General features: G+C 41.9%; 1 protein-coding gene across 1 annotated transcript; it reads right to left on the bottom strand.

The window, feature by feature from the left end:
- Positions 1–15: 15 nt before the first annotated feature.
- On the bottom strand, positions 16–7,000 carry LOC139152965 (diamine acetyltransferase 1-like). Its single transcript, XM_070726437.1, has 6 exons — positions 6,886–7,000; positions 3,995–4,049; positions 2,384–2,467; positions 1,597–1,698; positions 1,180–1,220; positions 16–466 (listed from the first exon to the last, which is right to left on the bottom strand). Exons 1-6 carry the CDS (start codon positions 6,946–6,948, stop codon positions 290–292), a joined length of 522 nt encoding a protein of 173 aa, XP_070582538.1. The 5' UTR covers positions 6,949–7,000; the 3' UTR covers positions 16–289.
- Positions 7,001–11,119: the final 4,119 nt, after the last annotated feature.

The following is an 11,119-nucleotide window of genomic DNA, read 5'->3' as shown; positions in this document are numbered from 1 at the left end:
AGGCCACGAGAAAACTTTCACGAAATTTTTTACTTTTTTTTAAAATAGACCTTTTGCCCTTTTTGCGGGTCAAAAAAATAAAAATAAAGGCCCCGACATCCATGCTTCCCGGCCGCTTCCCATCCTCCACTGCCCAATCGCTCAGGGCACTCGAGACATGCTCAGGAACACATCTCTCCGTTAGATTGATCCCAGACCCAGCATGACGCCAACCTAGCCGGTGGGATTCTCAATCCACCAAAGCCGTGTCACTTCTCATCGCTGCCGCCGTCCCTTCTCCCCCTACCCCTTAGACTTGGCTCTGATCCGCCATTTGGCCAAGCCGGTCCCGGTAAAACCGAAAGAGATTCCAGCCATCTTGGATGGTGAGGTTATCGGCGCCCTGCCTCTCCAGGAAAGCCATGTTTTCGGGCTTCTGGTAAGACACGTGCATGCGAAGCTCGGAGGAGCCCTGTTGCCAGGCAGCCTGGAATTTTGGGGGGGGGGAGAAAAAAAGGCAATTTGCAAAGGGTCAGTGGTGCCCCCACCCCGACTCCCACCCCCATGTGGCTTGGTCCATCTGGATATCAGGGATAACCGGGACAGAAGAGACATTTGGCATCTACCTTAAGTGGGCAAATTTTAGTATGCAGGTTTTAAGGCAACTGGCTGGAATTGGGAGTTCTAGTTTTGTCTTAGGCAGGAAAGCCAGCTGGGTGACCTTGGGCTGCTCATTCCCTCTCGGGCCAACCCACCTCACAGGGCTGGGAGGAGGAAAGTGTGTTCGCCACCTTGGGTCATTTGTAAAAATAATGCAGACAGGAAACGAAGGAAGGAAGGAAAAGAAAGAAAGAAAGAAAGAAAGAAAGAGAGGGAGGGAGGGAGGAAAGAAAAGAATGAATGAAAGAAAGAAAGGAAAGAATGATAGAAAGAAAGAAAAGAAAGAAAGAAAGAAAGAAAGAAAGAAAAAGAGAGTTGGAGGGTGGGAGCGAGGGAGGGAGGAAAAATAAGAATGAATGATTGAAAGAAAGAAAGGAGGAAGGAAGGAAAGAAGGAAGGAAGAAAAGAAGGAGGGAGGAAAGGAGGAAGGAAAGAAAGAGAGAGAGAGAAAGAAAGAAAGAAAGAAAGAAAGAAAGAGGGAGGGGAAAAGGGACAGAAGCTCTTGCTGGATCCCCAGAGGGGGCAAGAATGGGGTCTCACCTTGGCAGCCTCCTTCAGCAGGGAGCTTCCAATCCGCAGCCCTGAGAGGGAAGAGAGTTTTAACAGATTCACAGAGTTGGAAGGGACTTGCAAGGCCATCTAGTCCAACCTCCTGCCAAAGCAAGATGGTACCGTACATCTGCCTCTACCTAGGACCGAACCCACCACCTCCTGAGTCCTGACTGCGAGGCAAGAGCCCCCACTTCTAAGCCAGGCCCTGGGAGTTATGAACCATGGTTTCTGCACATTAACTCCCAAAAATTCCCTCTCCCCTGCAAAAAACCCAGAACCGGCTCCGTGACTTCACTTTGGGTTGCAGCCCAGTGTGGCTTCCTTGGGAAAACCAGGATTAGGCAGGGAACCGTGGCATTCCCACGTGGCCAGGGGAAACTCAGAGGGGTGGGTTTGCAATCTCACCTCTGAATTCTGGCATGACGTAAAAATTGTCAATGTAGAGATTTCTCCCCTTCCAGCTGCTGTAGGTGTAGCTGGAGAGGATGTAGCCAGCCAGACTGTGGCCTGTAGGAAGAAAAAAGGAAAGAAGGAAGGAAGGAAGGAAGGAAGGAAGGAAGGAAGGAGGGAAAGAAAGAGAGGGAGGGAGGGAGGCAGGGCGGGAGGGAATAAGGAAAGAAGGAAGAAAAGGAAGGAAGAGGAAAGGATAGAAAGAAACAGAAAGTGAGTAAGTAAGTAAGGAAAGGAGGAAGGAAGGAAAAAGAAAGGAAGGGGGAAAAAAGAAAAAAGAAGGAGGGAAGGTGAGAGAGAAAGAAGGGGAGGAAGGAAAGAAAGAAAAAGAAAAGAGAGAAAAAGAAAGAGTAAAAGAGAGAGAAAGAAGGAATGATGGGAGGAAGGAAGGGAAGAATGGGTGGAAGGAAAGGCAGGGAAGGAATAAAGAAGAAAAAAGGAAAGAGAAAAAGAAAAAGGAACAAAAGGAAGGAAGGAAGAATAAGAAAAAGAGGGAGAAAGAGAAAGAAGGATGGGAGGGAGGGAGGGAGGAAGTTGAGGGTCGTCTTACTCTCCCTTCTATTGTGCACAAGACAGCCAGCATAGAACTCACACCAGAGGGTGTGTGTGTGTAATCAGAGCCCTCCCCCCAAGAAGACCAAGGAGGGCAGATTTTTCCCCTTCCCCCAACTCCCCTTTTCCTCTGCCCCTCTCAACCTTCCCTCAGCCCCCCAAAATGGGGTCTCCATCGGGATCCACAAACCTTGGTGGCTCTTCCGCTCTGGAGGGATCTCAGCCACGAAACACTCAAATCTCGGATGAGCCCCAAATCCCACTTTTTCCAGTTCTGGAGGAAACGGAGGAGAAAAAATTGTTTATTTTGGATTTCAATCTTTAGAGTAAAATAAAAATTAGAAACAAGAAGGCCACACACCACACACTTAAGGGAGCCTAAGAACAAGCAGGTGCATTGATTTATCATTGGTTGATTTATCACTGACTGACCAGTTGACAGATAGATAGATAGATAGATAGATAGATAGATAGATAGATAGATAGATAGATAGATAGATAAGATAAGATAGATAGATAGATAGATGGATAAGATGGATAAGATGGATAAGATGGATAAGATGGATAAGATGGATAGATGGATAGATGGATAGATGGATAGATGGATAGATGGATAGATGGATAGATGGATAGATGGATAGATGGATAGATGGATAGATGGATAGATGGATAGATGGATGGATGGATGGATGGATGGATAGATGGATAGATGGATAGATGGATAGATAGATAAGATAGATAGATAGATAGATAGATAGATATAAGATAGATAAGATAGATAGATAGATAGATAGATAAGATAGATAGATAGATAGATAGATAAGATAGATAAGATAGATAGATAGATAGATAGATAGATAGTAGATAGATAGATAGATAGATAGATAAGATAGATTAGATAGATAGTAGATTGATAGATAGATAGATAGATAGATAGATAGATAGATAGATAGATAGATGATAGATAGATGATAGATAGATAGATAGATAGATAGATAGAGACAGACAGACAGACAGACAGACAGACAGACAGACAGACAGACAGACATATGATATATATAGAGAGGGATAGGTGATACATATATAAAGAGTAGACAAATAGGTAGATAAATAGGTGATAGAGAGATAGAGGTGATATAGAGATAGATAGATAGTGATGGATAGAAGATAGACAGACAGACAGACAGACAGATGATAGAGAGAGAGAGGGATAGGTGATGCATACATATATATAGAGAGAGTAGATGGGTAGATAAATAGGTGATAGAGAGATAAATAGATAGTGATTGATAGAAGATAGATAGATGGATGGATGGATAGATAGATAGATAGATAGATAGATAGATAGATAGATAGATAGATAGATAGATAGATAGATGATTGATTGATTGGCTGGCTGGCTGACTGACTGATCGATTTATATGCTGCCCACTCACTGTTGCAGTGATTCTGGGGGGTTTCCAGGATACCGCTAGTCCTCAACTTACAACCACAGTAGAGCCCCAAAGTTCTGTTACTAAGCAGAACTACAACTGGGACTCAACCTAGTTTGATACGAATCATAGTTAGTTCATTTATGGCACTGTTCTTTTTTAAACCGGTATTTGGTGGAAATCCAGTTTGTTGAGTTCGTGGGCCTCCAATTCATTGTGTAAAGCAAGACGTGGCCCCTTTAAGATTCATGGACTTTGACTCCCAGAATTCCCCAGTGAGCCGTGCTGGCAGAGGTATTCTGGGAGTCAAAGTCCACAAAAACAAAAGATGAATTTTGCATGTGCTCAGAAAGCCCCTCATCCCATACCTTGGACATTGGTGGTGAGGCTTTCCAGAGGGACATTGTAAATGATGGCAATGTCCTGTGGAGAGAAGAAAAAAATAAATGTCCCGGACTTATGACAGCCTGTCACATCTCAGGATGTTTGTGGAACTGCTACAAGGTAGAAACACAGAAGGGCCATTTTGGCTCTAATTGAGGTCTGATTTTCCTTCTCCGATTGCAACAAATCGAACATAAGACCGGAAGTCCTCGGCTTACAACCGTTCATTTAGTGACCATTCAAAGTAAGAAAAGTAAAAAAAATTGTGGAAAAGTAAGCAAATATGTAAATATGCAAACATTAAACATAGAAGACAGACAGCAGAAAAAGACCTCACGGTCCATCTAGTCTGCCCTTATACTATTTCCTGTATTTTATCTTAGGATGGATCTATGTTTATCCCAGGCATGTTTACATTCAGTTCCTGTGGATTTATCTACCACGTCTGCTGGAAGTTTGTTCCGAGCATCTACTACTCTTTCAGTAAAATAATATTTTCTCACGTTGCTTTTGATCTTTCCCCCAACTAACCTCAGATTGTGTCCCCTTGTTCTTGTGTTCACTTTCCTATTAAAAACACTTCTCTCCTGGACCTTATTTAACATATTTAAATGTTTTGATCACGTCCCCCCTTTTCCTTCTGTCCTCCAGACTATACAGATTGAGTTCATGAAGTCTTTCCTGATAAGTTTGATGCTTAAGACCTTCCACCATTCTTGTAGCCCGTCTTTGGACCCCTTCAATTTTACCAATATCTTTTTGTAGGTGAGGTCTCCAGAACTGAACACAGTATTATTCCAAATGTGGTCTCACCAACAACACGTTAACTAAAATAAACTAAAAATGTATATATATATATCTCTCTGACTGAAATTCTGAATGAGAAAGGGATGTAAATATCCCAAATGTATGTTTTATTTATATCTGTTATTTTTCCTTCTCTCTTTCTTATTGGTTTTAAAAACATAAGAACCTAAGAAGAGCCCTGCTGAATGGGGCCAAAGGCCATTGAGTCCAGCATTCTGTGTCCCACAGTGGCCCCCCAATTGTTCAGGGGGATCTTGAGCAGAAAGAGAAGGCACGACCCTCCCTTTCCCCTGACCCCCAACAAGTGGTACTCAATAGAATCCTGCCTGCCTCAACCAACATAGAGGCAGCACTTGGACATCCGTTTCAATAACCATCTATATGCTTGGCATCCATGAATCTGTCTAATCCTGCCTTGAAGCTCTCCAGGCTGACAGCTGTCACGACCTCTTCTGGAAGGGAATTCCACAAACTATGTCTTTCCTTTTTCGGTTCTGTTTATTTTTCCTTATTATTTATAATGTTTATATAAATGTATTTAATTTTGTTGCTGCTGTTTAGTGCTTTGTGTTTGTTTTTTAAAATTCAATTAATTTTTTTTTAAAAAAAAAACAAAGCTCAAAGGGCACTGAGTGTGGGGGAGAGATAGAAAACCCCTGACTTCAAATTTGTGATCCACTGGGACGGTCCCGTTAATCACAAAATCCAAATGCTTGGCTGACCCATCTTTATGACGCAATCTCCTATAGTCTTGTGATTGGCGACCTCCCCAGCCGACAAGCGAAGTCCAAGGGAGGAAGTCGGATTCGCTTAACAACTGGGCGATCTATTGAACAATGGCGGGGATATGGGATTGTCAAATTGGGGGTGACTCAACAACCAGAATGGAAATTGGTGGGCCCCAGGGGAAGAGCCTTCTCTGGGGCGGCCCCAGCCCTCTGGAATCAACTCCCCCCCGGAGATCAGAACTGCTCCCACCCTCCTTGTCTTTCGTAAATTACTCAAGACCCACCTATATCGCCAGGCGTGGGGGAACTGAGACTCCTCCCTAGGCTTTTATATTTTATGATTGGTGTGTATGTGTTGTTTGGTTTTAAATGAGGGGTTTTATATGTGTTTCTTTTTAATATTAGATTTGTTCTTTGACATTGTTTTTACTATTGTTGTGAGCCGCCCCGAGTCTTCGGAGAGGGGTGGCATACAAATCTAATAAATAATAATAATAATAATAATAATAATAATAATAATAATAATAATTATTATTATTATTATTATTATTATTATTATTATTATTATTATTATTATTATAAAATCCTGGTCCCACTTTTTTGATCGTAAGGTGAGGACTAGGTGGAAACCAATCAAGGAGAAAAGCAAGCTAGAGAATTAAGGAGACAACGTCCTACCGGTCAATCACTACTTCAGCTTCAACTGCAACAACACAAGAGCACGCAACAGATTCAAACTTAATACGAACCGCACTAAACTTGACTGTAAAAAATATGATTTCAACAATCGAGTTATCGAAGCGTGGAACTCATTACTGGACTCAATTGTGTCAACCCCTAACCCCCAACATTTCTCCCTTAGACTCTCCACGATTGACCTCTCCAGGTTCCTAAGAGGCCAGTAAGGGGCGTACATAAGTGCACTGGTGTGCCTTTCGTCCCCTGTCCAATTGTCTTTCCTTTCTCTCACTTATCATATATATTTTCTTTCTTTCATATATCCTCTCCTCTAAGTTCACTTTACCCTTATCTATATTACTACATGTCTATTTTTCTTCCTATGTATTTGTGTATTGGACAAATGAATAAATAAATAAAAATAAATAAATTTCCCAACTGTGAGAACGATTAACCCGTGGAACAGCTTGCCACCAGAAGTTGGGAAAGCTGCAACACTGGGGGTTTTGAAGAAGCTATTAGACAATCATTTGTCTGAGTTTCCTGGACGAGAAAACCTCCAAGGTCCCTCCTCAACTTTGTTATTCTATCCACTTTCTATCTATCTACCTACTAGGTGTATTTGTTCTCCTGCACACTTTGGCTCCACCCACCCGTCTCACCTTGATCAGGCGCATGATGTCCTTCAAATCCCTGGGGGCGCACGGCCGGACCACAAAGCTCATGGTTCCCAGTGCTTCTGTGCTCTTCTCCTCTCTCTGCCGGCCTCTGGGTTCAAACCGGCTGCTTTAAGGGCAGGATTCCCTCCTCCTCCTCCTCCCCCTCCCTCCCCCCTCCCCCTCCCTCCCCCCCTCCCCCCCCTGGTTTTGACCCACTTGGCAAGATGGAAATCTTTGACCCTTCCTTGTAGGAGGGAGGGGGATCCGGCGGAAGGGAAGAGAGTGGGGGGGGAATTAAAATTACATTTTTAAAAAAAGAATTCAAAATTAAGATTAAAAAATTAAAAAACTTAAGATTCAAAAATAAAAACAAATAAGATTAAAAAATTAAAAAATATAAGATAAAAAAATAAAAAAATATAAGATTAAAAAATAAAAAAATATAAGATTAAAAAATTAAAACAATTAAGATTCAAAAATTAAAACAACAAAGATTCAAAGATTAAAACAACAAAGAAAGGTCATCTTCGGTGCTCTCTGTGTTAGGTCGTTTTCTGGAAGACGATTCGTGGCTCAAACTAGGGAACATTCTTAAGGGCTTTAAAAAATGAAAATTAAAATAAATTATAGAATGTTAGCTGGAGGGGAGCAAGCGGGTCTTTCTTTCATTTCTCTTCCTTCCTACTTTTCATTGCTTCCTTCCTCACTTCCTATCCCTCTTTTTTTTTCTCTCTTCCTTCCTTCCTGTCCCTTTCTTTCTTTTTCTTCTTTTTTCCTTCCTTACCCCTCCCTCCTTCCTTCCTCTTTTCCTTCCTTTGTTCCTTCCTCTTTCCTTTCATCATTCCTTCCTCTTTCCTTTCTGTTCCTTCCTTCTTTCCTGCCCCTTTCTTTTTCTTTTTCTTCCTTCTTTCCTTTCTTCCCCCATTCCTTTTTCCTTTCCTTCCTTCCCTCCCTCACTCTTTCCTTTCTCTTTCCTTTTCCTTCCTTCCTTCCTTCCCTCTTTCCTTTCTCTTCCTTCCTGCCCCTTTCTTTTTATTTTTCTTCTTTCTTTCCTTCCTTCCTTCCTTCCTTCCTTCATTCATTCATTCATTCCCTCCCCTTTCCTTTTCTCTTTTCCCTTCCTTCCTTCCTCCATTCTTTTCATTTCAATACCCCCCCCCAAATCTCGGCAAATAACTGGGCTTCTCAAAATTCAATTTATAAACGCTGCAAAGACCCTGGCAGTTTTTAAGAGCTTTGAATTAATCTTTTTTAAAAGGGGGAAGAAGTTTCCCAGTGGTAGAAACATGGGAGACACCTGTGAGAAAAGACCCTCTCCTCACCAACAGCCAACATAGAGATAGACTGGTCCTGAAAGTGGAGGCTCCACCAAGTCAACGTGAGTTGGTGGGGCCAAGTCTCCTCCGACGTTCATCTGTTTGAAGGTTGCCCCCATGAAAGAGGTGATTTCGGGCTTCGTTTTATTTCATTTAGAAACATAGAAACATAGAAGCCTGACGGCAGAAAAAGACCTCCTGGTCCATCCAATCTGCCCTTATACTATTTCCTGTATTTTATCTTAGGATGGATCTATGTTTATCCCAGGCATGTTTAAATTCAGTTACTGTGGATTTATCTACCACATCTGCTGGAAGTTTGTTCCAAGGATCTACTACTCTTTCCGTTAAACAATATTTTCTCATGTGGCTTTTGATCTTTCCCCCAACTGACTTCAGATTGTGTCCCCTTGTTCTTGTGTTCACTTTCCTATTAAAAACACTTCCCTCCTGGACCTTATTTAACCCTTTAACATATTTAAATGTTTCGATCATGTCCCCCCTTTTCCTTCTGTCCTCCAGACTCTACAGATTGAGGTTCATGAAGTCTTTCCTGATACGTTTTATGCTCAAGACCTTCCACCATTCTTGTAGCCCGTCTTTGGACCCGTTCAATTTTGTCAATATCTTTTTGTAGGTGAGGTCTCCAGAACTGGACACAGTATTATTCCAAATGTGGTCTCACCAGCATTCTATATAGCGGGATCACAATCTCCCTCTTCCTGCTTGTTATACCTCTAGCTATGCAGCCAAGCATCCTACTTGCTTTCCCTACCGCCCGACCACACTGCTCACCCATTTTGAGACTGTCAGAAATCACTACCCCTAAATCCTTCTCTTCTGAAGTTTTTGCTAACACAAAACTGCCAATGCAATTTTTTTTTATCTATTTGTCAAACATGTACAAGATACATTGGTTGGGAATGCTCGCATCTCGAACCCGTGACCCAGGCTGCAATTTTTTTTTAAACCAGATGCCAAGACAGTTCGGTGCACAGTGTCCTTCTCGGTTGGCTGCATCATTAATGTTTAGCGTCTTTACAAAGCCTGGGCTCTTGCGCCACTCCTTCTGGGCTTTGGAGTGCCATCTTTCTTGTGTGTGTGAGAGAGAGACCTTTGGCACGCACAAAAGTTGTGCTTCGTCAGATGTGGCAGGGAAGGATCAGCGCCTCGGCTGGATGAGAGGCTGCTGAGTTTTGCCTCCAGCCATATCATCCCAGTGCGCAACTATTGCGCACTTATGCACCGCGCAGGACCCACAACTTTTATGTCATTTGCTGTAATCAAACAAAGCTCGTCTTGAAAGGCCAAACGGTTGCGATTCCAGAAGGGACGAGATTTGCTACGTTTTATTTTTTTTAATAATATGTGTTTCATCCATTTGTTGTTTCTTCGTTTGTGTGTATCTGTGTGTATGCGTTTGTGTGTCTTTGTGCCTGTGTGTGTGTCTGTATTTGCTGAATGCGGCTCAGAAAAAAGATATACAAAGCGATACATATATTAAATATAATAATAAACAATAGATATAACAAAATATTAAATTAAACAATAAAGATGGGATCTGATTGTGTGTGTGTGTGTGTGTGTGTGTGTATTTGCTGTTTGCGGCTCAAATAAATAAATCTGAATTCAAATAAAACGCTAAGAAAAACTCTGAATAAATGGGAAAACAATGAACAAATTAAAGCAATAAGATGAAAGCATTAAATATAACAAGAAACAACCAGTATAACAAACTAAATATAAATAAATAAGATAAGCGGGAATCATTAAATAAATTAAATGGGGAGGAAATGAAAAAATAATAAAAACGGCTAAATGTAATGACAATTAAAAAATGAAAGAACATACAAAACAATAAATTAATCCATCATAAGATCAATAGAATAAAGTTATTAATGAAATATACAGAAAAAAGATATACAAAACAATTGAAAAACATGAAATATAACAATAAGCAATAGCGATAACAAAATGATAAATTAAACAATAAAGTAATTAAAGAAAGAAAAATGCATAAAGAAATATCCTAGGGTAAGTCCAATAAGGCTGCTGTGGATGATGGGAGTTGGAGTTGAAGGGGCATGTGGAAATGCAGGCTGAGGAAGGGTCTTCAGAGGGGAAAAGGCCAAGTCACAGGCACCTGCTTCTCCCCCTTGTTTAGCATCGGGGGGTCTCACAGTAAGAGGGACCCTTGGACTGGGTGACCCACTTCCTTGATTTGGCAAAATTGGCTGAAGTCCTGGGTTCAAAGTTTGCTCTGAAGAGCAGAAACTCTCTCTCTGTTTTTTTCAACCTGGGAACTTTAAGGAGGGTGGGACTTCAACTCCCAGAATTCCCCAGGTGGTTACAGATGGACTTTAACTCCCAGAATTCCCCAGGTGGTTACAGATGGACTTCAACTCCCAGAATTCCCCAGGTGGTTACAGATGGACTTCAACTCCCAGAATTCCCCAACAGGTACGGGTGAATCTTGAACTCCCAAAATTCCCCAGCCAGATACAAATGGAGTCTGGTCACCATCGGACTAGGGGTAGAATCTTCACTCTGGCCATTTTGGAGTTTTCGGCAGGGTGAGGGGAAGAGAACATGCATGCAAAATAAATGAAATATTTGGCTTTTAATTGCCTTTAAAAAAATTGTCTTCATCTTGAGGATTTCCAGGGCCGGAGCTGTGGCTCCACCATCTCTCTCTGCTGCAGCTGTCACCAGAGGCCCCACCCCAGTGATCTTTGGACTGTCAATAGTGCACTTCTGCCAGGCTCAAAAAATTCAGGGTTTTCTGAAACTATAGCAGAGGTCTGCCTGCTTCTGTTCTAAATCCCTACTACAGCAGGGCAGGGCTGGACTAGATGATCTCCAAGATCCCTTTCAGCTCTATTCTAAATTCCTGCTTGAATTGTGTGGGTGGGGGGTAGGCT

The sequence above is a fragment of the Erythrolamprus reginae genome, chromosome Z, assembly GCF_031021105.1.
Source record: "Erythrolamprus reginae isolate rEryReg1 chromosome Z, rEryReg1.hap1, whole genome shotgun sequence".
NCBI classification, from domain to species: Eukaryota; Metazoa; Chordata; class Lepidosauria; order Squamata; family Dipsadidae; genus Erythrolamprus; species Erythrolamprus reginae.
This window is presented reverse-complemented; position numbering and strand designations above follow the sequence as displayed.